The 16,529-nt window shown below is 38.9% G+C and overlaps 1 protein-coding gene across 1 annotated transcript; it reads left to right on the top strand.

Moving 5' to 3' along the window:
* The first annotated feature begins 11,752 nt into the window (after positions 1-11,752).
* Positions 11,753-16,370, top strand: LOC140819121 (protein DETOXIFICATION 35-like). Its single transcript, XM_073179135.1, has 7 exons — positions 11,753-12,056; positions 14,211-14,836; positions 15,087-15,143; positions 15,210-15,448; positions 15,543-15,661; positions 15,770-15,856; positions 16,074-16,370. Exons 1-7 carry the CDS (start codon positions 11,778-11,780, stop codon positions 16,173-16,175), a joined length of 1,509 nt encoding a protein of 502 aa, XP_073035236.1. The 5' UTR covers positions 11,753-11,777; the 3' UTR covers positions 16,176-16,370.
* Positions 16,371-16,529: the final 159 nt, after the last annotated feature.

Below are 16,529 nucleotides of genomic sequence, written 5' to 3'. Positions count from 1 at the left end.
CAAAACTCTAATACAAACCCATTTTCACATTCAATCCTCTATGTTTGGAATAAATTTTTCTTTATTAATTTAATTACACAATTTTATTTTATTTTATTTTTTTAAATATCAATGTCGTATATTTTAAAATAAAAATGCATACTGAATTATATTATTATGAAACAAAACGTGAAAATAGCATAGATAAAGCACTAAATTAGGAAACTCCATACCGCGGCGGAAACATGGTAAAACGTAAGGGCGGTTTCCAAATATTAATTTGATTTGCTTTCTAAAAATAATATAATTTTTTCACATTATAATTAGATGAAAGAAATTATTTTGATGGTTGATATTTCTCCTAAACCACCATAGTTGGATCCACATCCCATTACGAACGAAGATGTGTCGATAATTTATTGCACCAAACATGCATAAAGACGTTAACCCAAATGCATTTAAAAGTCAAATTAAAAGTTCGTTAAAATTATACTATCTAAATAAATAAAAGAAAGAAAGAAGAACAAATGCTGACTTGAATAGGAATCGGCGCGTGTGCGCCACCAATGGCCCAGATTTCTTAAATTCGCACGCAGCATGTGTATCATCTGACACAAGAGTTGCAAAAGAATTTCACACAAAAGCTAACGACAAATTTTGGTATTAATGGAGTCCACAACACCACCGAAACTACTCAATCCCTACACGAAATCCAACTCGTTCTTTCCAAAAGCAAAATATAAGGTTCAAATTATTTTTCTTTGTAGTTTTAGTGATACAAATTATATTTTTCAAGAATTTGAAATGGGTTTTTCTTTAATACATGATACGATTTTGGATTTCTATAAAAAAATAATCACCATTTTATGCCCTATAATATTTTTTACTAACAAACTTTTTTTAATATGATCAATTATTTTTTATAATTACAATTTAAAAAATTGATTCTATAATTTCAAAAAACACATGTACCGCATGTCATGTATGTAAATGTATGTATGTTCACACAGCGGCGAGAAGCTAGAAACTAATCCATTGACGTAATAAAATTTTATTATTGGCTGACGTGGATGACTTCCCGTCCACAGCCGCCAATCATGTCCCGTGCTCGACACGCGTTACAGATTATGACTTTGTTTTGTGATTTCGACAAAAAGGTCAAAACTTTGAGTTTTTGACAATAAATTGGTGAAAGTAAATTTAAAAATCGATTTTTTAAAAATTAAATATTTTGTTAGACGATTTTAGAAACAGGGTCAACTATGATCATACTTTGTATAAAAAACTATGATCATATTTAGTATAAAAAAATAATATTTTTGATTTAAAAATATTATTATTTTTCACATATTGCCCAAATAAAATATATATATATATATTCAATGAAATTGGTCGTTGAGATCGTCTCAGTTGTAAATCAAGTGTACTTTAAAAATTTACTTTTGATAATAGTTATTAACTCGATCAGTCCCGTACTCGAAGCATTCTAAAGTAAAAAAAAAAGGGTGATAACACTTGAACCATGTTACAAAAGGTCATTTCTTAATGGTAAAAACTTGTGTGAGATTGTCTCATGGTCGTATTTTGTGAGACATATCTCTTATTTGGGTCATCCATTAAAAATATTAATTTTTATGCTAAAAACATTACTTTTTACTGTGAATATAAGTAGAGTTGACTCGTCTCACAGATAAAAATTCGTGAGTCCATCACACAAGAGACCTATTCTTTCTTAATTTACGTTTTATTTTTCAAGGAACTTTTCTAAAATGTCCAGATTTTACGCACCGAACGGGTTTATTTGGACCCGGCTAATAAATAACATTCCCCACAAAATTCGTCGGCTTTTATGAAAAAACTATAAATCGGTTGGAGAAGTGAAGTCATGCCGTCGCACCACTTTTATTTGGTAATCTAGGGTAAGTTCGATCCTGGGTGTGGGGGCAGTGCCCACACCCAGGATCAATGGCTGAGATTCAATCTCATGGGGAAATTTTTTTTTAAAAAAAAATAAAAATTGGGCCAGAAAAAATTCTGACCCTTGGATGTACCTCTGCAGGCACTGCCTGCAGGAGTAAGAAGGAATAAACCGTTGATACGGATTATAAAATAATGATTTATTACTAGTAATAATTTTATTCGATATTTGACTCAAATTCTACAAAAAAAATTATCTTTTAACTCAGCTCATTTCATTTGGGAATTCATTTGTGAATGGGTTGTTTACTGAATATTATATTATTATTATTATTATTATTATTATTATTATTGTGATAAAAAGTGAATATGATTCCAGCTATAAAGCCTTTTTATCTTTGGAAACCAAAATCACAAAAGATGATGATTAATGACTCCTCGATAATGGAATAATGCCATATGATGGGAAATGGGAATAAATGTCCAACTTGGCCACCACTGTTCCCCCTCATTTTATTTCCTTGACGTCGCCCAATTACTACTGTGGTTGATATATATTTAGTTTCGAAACCTACGTGGTGGCCTCTGAATTCATTAATCTGACCAAATATATTTGAATAATATTAATATGCCTTATGCATAGGGACATCCACATTGGTGCATTAACGGGTGATTATTAACGCCCATTAATGTTCATGCACCAATATAGGTGTAGAAATTATTAATTTTGGGTTACATGGCAGCCAAGAAATCAATCAGAATGAACGGAATTATTTCGCAAATAGCGACGGTTTTTCGTAAACCGTCGCAACTTGAAAATCGTCGTTACTTGTGAATGTTTTTTTAATGAAAGTCGCTACTTGCGACGGTTTTTAACAACCGTCGCTAATAATACTATTTATTTTTAGTGATATTTGTTGTAAAATTTTAAAAATATTAGAAAGATATCGAAATAATTAAAAATAAAAAAAAATGAGTAAGTGGACAGTGAGACCCACAAATAATGAAAGTTGATATTAAATGAATGTGGGTGTGTGTTAATAATAGGAAAGTGTTAATGTAATGAATATGTGGTTCGTGGACTCCATAATTTTTGAGGAGATGGAGAGTTATTAACATGGATTAATGAGAACGGATGCGGATGCCCTAATAACAATAGTCAAAAACTTGTATGATATGGTTTCACAGATCATATTTTGTGAGACGGATCTCGTATTTGGGTCATCAATGAAAAAATATTACTTTTTATGCTAAGAATATTATTTTTTATTGTGAACATCGGTAGGGTTGACTCATCTCACAGATAAAGATTCGTGAGACCGTCTCATAAAAATATCTCCCATAACAATAATAATATCATTTTATTATTATTTTCAAAAATACAGATTCAAACTAAATAATAAAAACAAGATGTCAGAATATGAGAAACTGCCCACCTTTTTACATGGAGGCAATGTTTGTAGGACAGCCGTTTTTAATGAAAATAATAATAATAATAATAATAATAATAATAATAATAATAATACCAATTTCATAAAGTTGTCACACTGGAAGCTCGATTAAACCTTATCCGCAATCGTGAGAACAATATTTTTTTTTGGATGTGCTTCATATTTTCGTTCGAAGTCTTTTTTTTCCCTTCCGAAGGTTGTTTGAACTCCTTTCTAATATGAGTAATTATATTTATAGATATAAATATTTATGTAATATAATTGTTTATAATGAACTCACACACCGACGTGATATATAAACAATTATATTACATATTATCTTTTAGGTTAAGAGTATTATTTTTTATTGTGAATATCGGTAGAAATGATCCGTTAAACAAATAAATATTTGTTAGATCGTCTCACAAGAGACATACTATATATCATAAAATTTTCATTACATTGTTTTATTAATCAATTTTGTGATTTTGATTTTCTACTCGATTAACTCAGGTGTTAAAAGTTTTATTTTTTTACTAAATATAGATATAGATGGAGTGGAATATATATAAATTATGAAAAATAGGATGTCCAAGTACGATGAAAACAATATCATTAATTAATAAATCCAATGCTAAAGCCCACGCGCCTTGGAAAGCCGCTGAAATTGCAAGTGGGAAGTCCAGTTAAAGCACGCTTCTCTATTCACGTCTGTTTGCCTACGATCCGACGGTGAAGATTTTTTTTGGAGTGAGCAACGGTGGGGGTTTGATCGGTGAAAGTACGCGCATTTACTGATGCAACCGCCACACTGCCACTCTTTTTTTGATTGAAAATTGTTGGGGGTGGTAAAAAAGCACTTTGCCATAACTTCTCGTTCAATACGTATCAATCCTACCCATATTCACAATAAAAAGTAATACTCTTAACATAAAAAGTAATATTTTTTCATGGATGACCCAAATAAGAGATCCATCTCACAAATACGACTCGTGAGACCGTCTCACACAAGTTTTTGCCTTAAAATTTAAACCCAACTCCACTTATAGATGGTTTTAGATTTATAAATTTTAAGGCAAAAACTTGTGTGAGACGGTTTCACGGGTCGTATTCGTGAGACGGATCTCTTATTTGGGTTATCCATGAAAAAGTATTATTTTTTATGCTAAGAGTATCACTTTTTTATTGTGAATATGGGTAGGGTTGACCCGTCTCACAGATTAAAATCCGTGAGACGGTCTCACATGAGACCCACTCAAATTTTAAATATAATTTTGTTGTTTTAGATAAATAAGATTTTAAATTTTAAATTTATCTATTTTTATATTTATATAATATTTCATATAAGTTATGATGAATTTCAAGATCACTCGACAATAAAAATATTTGAAATTCGTTCTACTCGTGTAACTAACATATAAATAATTGAAATATGAGATTCAATCTATTATGTTGTTTGGCTACATTCTTTTGAGCACTTGTGAATGTAATAATTATAAAATAAAATAATAAGATTTTAATTATTTTCCAAAAACTCGACTGTAGCAGAGGCATTGACATGTAAGTGACAATTAGGGGATTAAAATATTATTGACAAATCGCTCGACCGAACAACAATCAACCGAACCCAACCCAACCCCACCATTGCCAATAATTTATAGCTTAAGAAAAGCAACTTTATTTTTATTGGCGAATAAAAATACACACTTGACTTTTAGTATTTTAATATCAATCACTCTCCTTTTTTTTTTTCACCCAAAATGGAATTATATAATACAATTTTGATTTGCCTAATCCACCGGGTCGGGTCAAATACAATGGATAGACCCAATAAGTTGGTGCGTTTTCATCCCCCACACTTCCTCATATTTGGCCCATTACTTTATTGGTCGGTGCCCAACACAGACCCAAACCCGAACAACACTAACACGAGAATCCCATTTTTAATGACATTGACTCGGATTTTTTAATTGACAAAAATTTGTGTGAGACGGTTTCACGGGTCGTATTTGTGAGACGGATCTCTTATTTGGATCAACAATGAAAAAATATTATTTTTTATGCTAAGAGTATTACTTTTTATTGTGAATATCGGTAGGGTTCCGTAAGATATGAGACTCACTCTTTTTAATTTGATACCCCCGGATTGAGGATGGGCTCGGCCCGCTCTCGGTAGCCCATCTAATTGAGAACTCTGCATTCAGGGAAGCGCGGGAGGTCATCTGGGAGGTCATCCCAACCGACCTCCCATAACAGCAGTTCTTTCGATTGGGGAGGTCAGCCGACCTCCCACGCCGAGCTCCCAAGCCGACCTCCCACGCCGAGCTCCCATGCCGACCTCCCAAGGTCATCCCAGCCGACCTCCCATAACAGCAGTTCCGTCGATCGGGGAGGTCAGCCGACCTCCCACGCCGAGCTCCCTGACCGACCTCCCAAGCCGAGCCGACCTCCAAGAAGGTAATATCGGGGCGATTGGAGATCCTCTGCCGAGCTCCCGAGCCGACCTCCCATAAGGTACTGGCTTCAGGCGGGCTCATACCTACGAGAGCTCTTACTCAGATATTAAGCGCGTAGCCCACAGAGATCAAAGCCCAGAAAGGTAAAGCCCATTAAAGATCTAATTAAATCTGGCATGATATCTAAATCAAATCTGGGCAAGATCTAATCAAATCTTCTGAAGATTCTGAAGATCCTAATCTGCCAAACTAGGACTCTATTGTTCTCCTATAAATACCAGGTTCCGTTCATTGTTTTATTCAATTCATATATTCACATTCTCTCTGCACATACATTACTCTCTCTCAGTTTTCTGTTCTCTGACTTGAGCGTCGGAGGGGCTACGCCGGAACAACCTTTCGGCCCCCTTCTAACACTCTTGTTTGTGTTTCTTGATTTCGAGGTGTTTGATCCGAGCTCCCAAGGTGAAGATCCGACCTCCCAACCACCCTTCGAAGGTTTGAACCGAGCTCCACCAGTGAAATCCGACCTCCCAATGAGCATCACCGATTTCAGCAACATCAATTGGCGCCGTCTGTGGGAAGATTGAGCAAAGACGTAGACGTGAGAATGCAAAAGGAAATTGGGTGGAAGAGCTCCCAAGCATGCTATGGTCGTACATAACCACTCTGAAGATTGGCATCAGGGAGACGCTTTTCAGCTTAGTTTATGGAAATGAGGCAGTGCTCCCGGCAGAGATGACGAAGAGACCTCCCGAGTAATATTCTATGATGAACGAAACAGTGAGAGGCGAGCAGCAGACTTAGATTTCTTGGAAGAAAAGAGGGAAGCCGCGGCCATAAGGATGGAAGCTTACAAGAGACGCACAACCCAATCGTACAATAGGAAGGTCATTCAAAAGGAGCTTTCAAGTGGGAGACTTAGTTTGGAAGAAGGTTCAAGATGTGGACGTGGGAAAGTTAGATCCAAGATGGGAATGACCATTCAAGTTGATGGATAAGCTTAGCTCGGGTGCCTACTACTTCGAAGATCTGGCAGAGAAGAAATTGAGGAGGCCATGAAATGCTTACAACCTCCGCAAATAACATCACTTAGATATTATACCTTTAATTTCTTTTATTCTGTCAGTTACTTTTGTAGAAAGGACCTAAGTATTCGATGCTATATTCAGTTACATTATTAAAATTACACTTTTTCTTTCAAAATTATTGAAGCTTACACGGGTTTTCACCATGTTTTGCAGGAGCCCAGAGCTCACCTCATCTTGGTTACGCCAAGTTTACAAGGGTTTTTAGCCTCAGTCAGTTCAGGAGCCCAGAGCTCACATCATCTTGGTCACGCCAAGTATGATAAGGGTTTTCACCCTCAGTCAGTTCAGGAGCCCAAAGCTCACCTCATATTGGTCACGCCAAGTATGATAAGGGTTTTCACCCTCAGTCAGTTCAGGAGCCCAGAGCTCACCTCATCTTGGTCAAGCCAAGTATGATAATGGTTTTCACCCTCAGCCAGTTCAGGAGCCCAGAGCTCACCTCATCTTGGTCACGCCAAGTATGATAAGGGTTTTCACCCTCAGTCACTTCAGGAGCACAGAGCTCACCTCATCTTGGTCACGCCAAGTATGATAAGGGTTTTCACCCTCAGTCAGTTCAGGAGCCCACAACTCACCTCATCTTGGTCACGCCAAGTATGATAAGGGTTTTCACCCTCAGTCAGTTCAGGAGCCCAGAGCTCACCTCATCTTGGTCACGCCAAGTATGATAAGGGTTTTCACCCTCAGTCAGTTCAGGAGCCCAGAGCTCACCTCATCTTGGTCACGCCAAGTATGATAATTGTTTTCACCCTCAGACAGTTCAGGAGCCCAGAGCTCACCTCATCTTGGTCACGCCAAGTATGATAAGGGTTTTCACCCTTAGTCAGTTCAGGAGCCCAGAGCTCACCTCATCTTGGTCACGCCAAGTATGAAAAGGGTTTTCACCCTCAGTCAGTTCAGGAGCCCAGAGCTCACCTCATCTTGGTCACGCCAAGTATGATAAGGCCAAGTATGATAAGGGTTTTCACCCCCAGTCAGTTCAAGAGCCCAGAGCTCAGCTCATCTTGGTTACGCCAAGTTTGAATAGGGTTTTCACCCCTAGACAGTTCAGGAGCCCAGAGCTCATCTCATCTTGGTTACGCCAAGTTTACAAGGGTTTTCACCCGATCTCAGTTCAGGAGCCCAGAGCTCATCTCATCTTAGTTACGCCAAGTTTATAAGGGTTTTCACCCTTAGACAGTTCAGGAGCTCAAAGCTCATCTCATCTTGGTTACGCCAAGTTTACAAGGTTTTTCATCTACACTCAGTTCAGGAGCTCTGATGTCAGCATAGCTCGTCTGACCACGATCACGATGGACAGGTGTTAATACTCACCTCAGCTCGGCAAGAAATCCGTTGTTCAAAGTTTCATAATTTTCCCAAGTATTGGGCCGAGCTCCATGGCCGAGCTGAGCTCCCTCAGCGCGACATCCCATGGCCGAGCTTACCTCCCACGGCATGATTTTACCGAGTTATTATTTTGTGAATGGTTGTGCCTACCTCCAATGGCCGAGCTTACCTCCCACGGCATGATCCTACCGAGTTATTATTTTGTCAAGGGTTCAACCGACCTCCCATGACCGAGCTTACCTCCCACGACATGATCTTACCGAGTTATTATTTTGTCAAAGATTGTGCCGACCTCCCATGGCCGAGCTTGCCTCCCACGGCATGATCTTACCGAGTTATTATTTTGTCAAAGATTGTGCCGACCTCCCATGGCCGACCTTACCTCCCACGGCATGATCTTACCGAGTTATTATTTTGTCAAAGATTGTGCCGACCTCCCATGGCCGAGTTTACCTCCCACGACATGATCTTACCGAGTTATTATTTTGTCAAAGATTGTGCCGACCTCCCATGGCCGAGCTTACCTCCCACGGCACGATCCTACCGAGTTATTATTTTGTCAAGGGTTCAGCAGACCTCCCATGGTCGAGCTTACCTCTCATGGCATGATCTTACCAAGTTATTATTTTGTGAAGGGTTGTGCTGACCTCCCATGGCCGAGCTTACCTCCCACGGCATGATCCTATCGAGTTATTATTTTTTCAAGGGTTGTGACGACTCCCATGGCCGAGCTTACCTCCCACGGCATGATCTTACCGAGTTATTATTTTGTGAAGGGTTGTGCCGACCTTCCACGGCCAAACTTACCTCCCACGGTACGATCTTACCGAGTTATTATTTCATTAAAAAGTTCAGCCGACCTCCTTCGAGATGACCTCTTCGGGTTATCATCTAAGTGTTGAGCCGAGCTCTCATAGCCCGGTCGACTTCTCTCTGGATGACCTCCTCGGATTATTACTTTATGAAGTGTTGGGCCGAGCTTCCGGTCGACCTCCCTCGGGATGACCTCCTCGGTTTATTATTTGGGCCGAAATCCCAGCCGACCTCCCTCAGGATGACCTCCTCGGGTTATCATCTAGGTGTTGGGCCGACCTTCCATAGCCCGGTCGACATCTCTCTGGATGACCTTATCAGGTTATTATCTATCAAGTGTTGGGCCGAGCTCCCATAGCCCGGCCGACCTCTCTCAGGATAATCTCCTCGGATTATTACTTTATGAAGTGTTGGACCGAGCTCTCGGTCTACCTCCCTCGGGATGACCTCATCGGGTTATCATCTAAGTGTTGGGCCGAGCTCACGGTCGACCTCCCTCGGGATGATCTCCTCGGGTTATCATCTAAGTGTTGGGCCGAGCTCCCATAGCCCGGCCGACCTCTCTCAGGATAATCTCCTCGTGTTATTACTTTATGAAGTGTTGGGCCGAGCTCCCGGTCGACCTCCCTCAGGATGACCTCCTCGGATTATTATTTGGGCCAAGCTCCCAGCCGACCTCCCTCGAGATGACCTCCTCGGGTTATCATCTCAGTGTTGGGCCGAGCTTCCATAGCTCGGTCGACATCTCTCTGGATGACCTCATCAGGTTATTATCTATCAAGTGTTGGGCCGAGCTCCCATAGCCCGGCCGACCTCTCTTAGGATAATCTCCTTGTGCTATTACTTTATGAAGTGTTGGGCCGAGCTCTCGGTCGACCTCACTCAGGATGACCTCTTCGTGTTATTATTTCATTAAGTGTTGGGCCGAGCTCCCGGTCGACCTCTCTCAGTATGACCTCATCATGTTATTATTTAATGTTTGCCGAGCTCCAAGTACCTGGCCGACCTATCTCAGGACAGCCCATGGGCCACCGAGAGCTCAAACCACAACGAGCTTTTGGCTTACAACGTCAGCTCGACTTGAGGGGGGGACTCGTGATACCCCCGGATTGAGGATGGGCTCGGCCCGCTCTCGGTAGCCCATCTAATTGAGAACTCTGCATTCAGGGAAGCGCGGGAGGTCATCTGGGAGGTCATCCCAACCGACCTCCCATAACAGCAGTTCTTTCGATTGGGGAGGTCAGCCGACCTCCCACGCCGAGCTCCCAAGCCGACCTCCCACGCCGAGCTCCCATGCCGACCTCCCAAGGTCATCCCAGCCGACCTCCCTTAACAGCAGTTCCGTCGATCGGGGAGGTCAGCCGACCTCCCACGCCGAGCTCCCTGGCCGACCTCCCAAGCCGAGCCGACCTCCAAGAAGGTAATATCGGGGCGATTGGAGATCCTCTGCCGAGCTCCCGAGCCGACCTCCCATAAGGTACTGGCTTCAGGCGGGCTCATACCTACGAGAGCTCTTACTCAGATATTAAGCGCGTAGCCCACAGAGATCAAAGCCCAGAAAGGTAAAGCCCATTAAAGATCTAATTAAATCTGGCATGATATCTAAATCAAATCTGGGCAAGATCTAATCAAATCTTCTGAAGATTCTGAAGATCCTAATCTGCCAAACTAGGACTCTATTATTCTCCTATAAATACCAGGTTCCGTTCATTGTTTTATTCAATTCATATATTCACATTCTCTCTGCACATACATTACTCTCTCTCAGTTTTCTGTTCTCTGACTTGAGCGTCGGAGGGGCTACGCCGGAACAACCTTTCGGCCCCCTTCTAACACTCTTGTTTGTGTTTCTTGATTTCGAGGTGTTTGATCCGAGCTCCCAAGGTGAAGATCCGACCTCCCAACCACCCTTCGAAGGTTTGAACCGAGCTCCACCAGTGAAATCCGACCTCCCAATGAGCATCACCGATTTCAGCAACATCATAATTTATAATCTAAATTTATGATTTCATTATCCAAATTTGGTTTTGATAGTAAGTGCACTTTCCATGGGTCGCACAGATTGGTCAAAAGGACTATATTTAGTTTAGTAAAATTTTTTAATATAAATTTAGACGCGATTATTAAAATAAAAAAGTTTGAATTCACAGTTAATTCTCTGAAATAGAACAAAACATATAAAAAAAAATTATGGAACGAAATTAAAGTTTTTGTCATGGCAGAGAATAAAGTTTGTAATTTAAGGAAGAAAATACCAAATTTGGTTCAACTAATAAAAGCCCATTAAACTGTAGTTATGACATTTAATTGGGCCTAGTCAATTTCATCTATCAACTCATTCAGCCTGACCGAATAGTCACAACCACCGTTGCATATTTGTACAAATTTTATTGTGAATATCGGTAAGGATGACTCGTCTCATAGATAAATATTCGTGAGACCGTATAACTAGAGAACTACTCTTCTGAAAATCAATATAAATCATGCATATATATACCTATTTCTGCTCGTAAATCATTAATTTTAAATTTTGATACAAACAAAATATTGATTTGAATAACTTGTTTTATATGAATTACAAAATCACAATTTTCTTTTTTTATAGAAAATCGACTGTTTTGGTTTAAAAAAAGAAAAAAAGAAAAAGAAAAGGAAAATCGACATTGAAAGTAAAGAAAAAACCTCGTCGACCCTATATAAATACGCATGGGCCTCCACGTTGCTCAACCCCAAGTCCTCGAGTTATTTTTGCCACCATACAAATGGAGGCGCCTCTGCTTGATCGCAGCTCCGGAGAGCTTCATTTGATCGGAGACGACGGTGAATACCTTCCGGCCAAAGGAATCAAAGATTGGTGGACAGTCTTTTGGATTGAAACCGTGAAACTATGGAGAATTGGAGGACCTATTGCGTTTCAAATTCTGTGCCAGTTCGGAACGAATTCGGTCACTAACATGTTCGTAGGTCATCTTGGAGATGTTGAGCTCTCTGCGTTTTCGATTGCACTCTCCGTGGTTGGGACCTTCTCTTTCGGATTCATGGTCAGTGCTTTGTTGTTTCCGGAGTTACACTTGTCTGTTCCGTAATAATTCCTCGCATTGTTGGGATACGTTTTGATTTTTATTTTTTTTATTTTTAAAATCCATCAAATTGAATTTGAATACTATTTCAGAAAATTTTGCTTGCAATTGCTTCTTAAGAGTTAGTGGAGGGAGGTAATCGGTGGCCGGGGCCTGTGGCGGCGGTAGATGGGATGGAGGGTGTGCATGAGTGATTTTTTGCGGTGGAAATTGAGAGGTTAACTTAAAGAATTGAAACTGTTGACTGTTTTTTTAAAACAAAATCCGAAAAATCCAGGTGACAATGTGACATGAATCTTTGGGTGGTTTTTAGAAATTGGAGGCCCGAGGGAAAGATTCTATATAATCTTTTCCTGTAAAATTATTACATACGAGCTAATAATTAAATATATATAATTATCATCAATATCCAATATCTTATTATAACATTATTAAATTATAAGAATTGACATATATAAATTTAAAAAAAAAACACTCAAAGAATTTACTAAATAAGCATAATCTCACGAAATTATAATCTACCAACACATGTAAATAATAATTATGATGGAATTGATTTAAAATCTTTCGAAGAGTAAAACAAGCGAATTATAAGATTATAGAATCTCCGAAACCAAAAATCAGAAGCAAAAACTTGTGTGAGACGGTCTCACGGGTCGTATTTTGTGAAACAGATCTCTTTTAAAAATAAAGATTTTAAAGAAAGAAAAGAAGAACAAAAATATAAAAAATTGAATATCATTTTAAATTTTCAGAAAAAGTTTTAAATGAAAAAAAAAAAGTAATAAAAGAATTTAAAAAAATTGGAGGCCCCGCCAAGGGAGGCCCTGGGCAGCTTCCCCCTGGAGCCTGCCCTGCGGCTTGGAGGTTTAAGAATCATCTGTTCTTTATCTTATTTATATTCTAAATAATTCCCCGGGTCCCTAGTTTCAAATATTAATGAGCATCATTGAACCATCAAAAAATCTTAAATTACATCTGCATGCTGTTTAATTTTTATATATTTGCAGATTTATACCCTCAAGGAGTTGTATAATCATTAGTATTTTGTCGAATGAACGCAAAATTTAAACGCATTTTTGCAGTAAAAGGACTTGATTTTTTGTTTTTGTTAAAAAACCAACTTAAATAATAAGTTGAAGTATTAACCAAATTATTGGAAATATTTCAAAATTTAACGAAATGAGACGTGACTGAGTGAGACAAATTGAAACGTTAAATAAAATTTACATTTCAAGATTTTGTTAAACTTGCGAGTTTTGTTCATGCTATCATGTGCTGAGTGGATAAATTATGATGTATGGATAAATGGTCATGATTCATTACTCAGCATATGTGTCATGTGATGGGTAGAAGAGGGCACTACCCATATGGATAGCCGCTACCAAGTCAACATTGCGGCCATGTCGCCTTTACTTCTTTGTGTATAAAAAATATAATCAACTCTGTCTTTATTCATTGTGACGACACTTACGCAAGGCAGAAAACAAAATGAAAAGTACATGTTAATCTCAATGGATAACAACAATACTTGATGCAAACCTTTGATTGCAAGTTGGCTTTCATTGGCTTGGGTGCTCTTTACTCAAATGTTTGGCTAAGAAACTGGATATATTGACTGGGAGTATGTCCAAATGTTTGGAGACAATAGATTGTACAAAAATTTAAAGTTAATTATCTTTTTTTTTTTATTTTAGTTTGGGAAACAGAAATTCCATTTTTGCTAACTATGCAATAAGAATTATGTACATGTATGTGTGGTTATGCAGAAAATATAGTAGGAAACGGAGAGATTGGCATGCCTTCCCCCTCTCCCTCTTCCACTGGCTGTAAAGAAGGTTAATAATCTGTAAAGAATTCAAAAAACGACATCGAAGTGTTAGAAAGAAGTGAAATGATTTTTTGTTACTTCTAATCCTAATGCAACTGCTATGTGCATAAGGCGATCTTTATCAGCGTACTCATTAATCTGGGATGCAGTTCAAGTAGAAATATTAAGACTCGACGGTGTTCCTGTATGATGATTGCTGATGATTAAAATATGTGACTTTTCATTAAATTAAAAACTGCAAAAAAAAGGGCAACAAGATCTGATCCCGTGTTCTGCTCAACCAGCTTGGCATGGGGAGTGCCCTTGAAACTCTATGTGGTCAGGCATATGGGGCAGGTCAGGTTTATATGCTAGGAATCTACATGCAACGCTCGATCCTAATCCTATTCTGCACCTGCATCCTACTTCTGCCACTGTACATATTTGCTACACCAATCCTCAAGCTACTAGGCCAGCAGGATGATATTGCAGATCTGGCTGGAGTATACACCTTACTGGTCATCCCTCAACTGTTTTCACTTGCTATCACCTTCCCAACCCAAAAGTTCCTTCAGGCCCAGAGCAAAGTCTCCGTGCTCGCATGGATCGCGTTTCTTATACTGGTGTTACAGGTCATTATGTGCTGGTTATTTGTCAATGTGTTTGATTGGGGTGTGAGTGGTGCTGCCATGGCATTTAATATGACTAGTTGGGCTAGTGCTGTCGCACAGTTTGTTTATGTAGTGGGGTGGTGCAAGGATGGTTGGAAGGGATTTTCGTGGTCTACATTCACGGAGATACGGGCCTTTGTCAGATTGTCACTTGCATCTGCTATCATGATGTGCCTGGAGATTTGGTACTTCATGAGCATTATTATACTTACTGGGCATCTAAGCAACGCTGTGACAGCTGTTGGTTCCCTTTCTATTTGGTGAGCACACTTTTTTCATGGTCTCATGAATGTAGTGGTTCTGCCATTTGAAATATGAGCTGACAATCTTCAAGATTCATTTGGCTCGTGTTTTTTAGTTGAATCAGCCCCACTTGAAATATATGGGCATTTTTCTGCCTTTTTAAATGATTATCATCTTGAGCTAAAACATCATAATTACGTGCCTCAGTTTTCTTACTGGATAGTAATGCATATCAGATTCTTAAAATTGTATTTGTTGATCTTTCAGCATGAACGTCAATGGTTGGGAAGCCATGCTGTTCATTGGGATCAATGCTGCTATAAGGTATAAATAAATAGTGCTGCATCTTTTTTTGCACATATATTCATTTCCCCATCCATTCTGTTTCAGTGTTCGGGTCTCGAATGAGCTTGGATTAGGACATCCAAGAGCTACAAAATACTCTGTTTATGCCGCAGTCTTTCAGTCGCTCCTGATTGGGATTTTGTGCATGTTCATCGTACTTCTGACTCGAAATCATTACAGTAGAATTTTTACTAATAGCGAAGATATGCAACGAGCTGTTGCTCACCTCTCGGGCCTCCTTGCAATCACAATGGTTCTTAACAGTGTCCAACCAGTGATATCAGGTCCATAGGCAAATTCCAAAATTTTTCAATACATTGCACAAGTACTCGTCAATATCAAGTTTTGATACAACGAGAAGAAATCGTCCTATTTCAGGTGTTGCTATAGGAGGTGGATGGCAAGCTCTAGTTGCTTACATCAACATGGCATGTTATTACATTTTTGGTCTTCCTCTAGGATATGTTCTTGGTTATATGGCTAATATGGGAGTGAAGGTAAACAATTTCGTGGATGATAATCCTTGTTAGACCTACAATGACAACCCTGAGGTCTGTTACTTGACAATGTATATATCACCGTGCTTAAGATTTCTAGGATTTCAGGGACTTTGGGCAGGTATGATAGCCGGAACAGCTTTACAAACCTTAGTTCTCTTGCTTGTGCTTTACAAAACCAACTGGAATAAGGAGGTTAGTGCTGATGTTTCATGACCATTTCTTTCTCGAAACAAGAAACAATCATAGCGAAATGGTTAAGTTGAAGTTCGGAAAATATATGGTACTAGTCAGAAAAATGAGAGATAAAATACATACAAAATCAACTAGGCTGTCAACTTTCCCCATCATTTTCGCAGTTTATTACTAGGGTCGCAGTTGAATTTTACCAATTTCTGACGAGTTCTTGCAGGTCGAACAGACCATGGAACGCATGCGGAAGTGGGGAGGGCAAGACATTTTAATAGTGAAACCACGCGATGGTGGGCTTCCAATCAAGAATGTAGAGCATTAAAATGTCAAGTCATCGTGGGCTACGAGGTGCCGTTTATGGTTGGATTACTGGTCATAAATTTAGGTTTATCCAGCGTGAAAGACAATATTTGAAGCTTGAATTCTCTCAAGTTAATCCTGTCTCAAATCTCAACGATGAATTGTCACGTCATATCTTTTCGAATTATTACATAAAAAATTTTGAAGTGGATTTCAATTTGTTCATGTCTTCCATATCATGATATAATTTTTAGGACATTGTGAATATTAGATTAGTCGATGCTTCAGATTGGCGACTAGTGCCTGAAAAATAATTCATGTATTTTCAATTTTTCCATTAAGGCACTCCTACTTTATAAATTAATAATAATAAAAT

The sequence above is a fragment of the Primulina eburnea genome, chromosome 2 (assembly GCF_022965805.1).
Source record: "Primulina eburnea isolate SZY01 chromosome 2, ASM2296580v1, whole genome shotgun sequence".
Lineage (NCBI taxonomy): Eukaryota > Viridiplantae > Streptophyta > Magnoliopsida > Lamiales > Gesneriaceae > Primulina > Primulina eburnea.
This window is presented reverse-complemented; position numbering and strand designations above follow the sequence as displayed.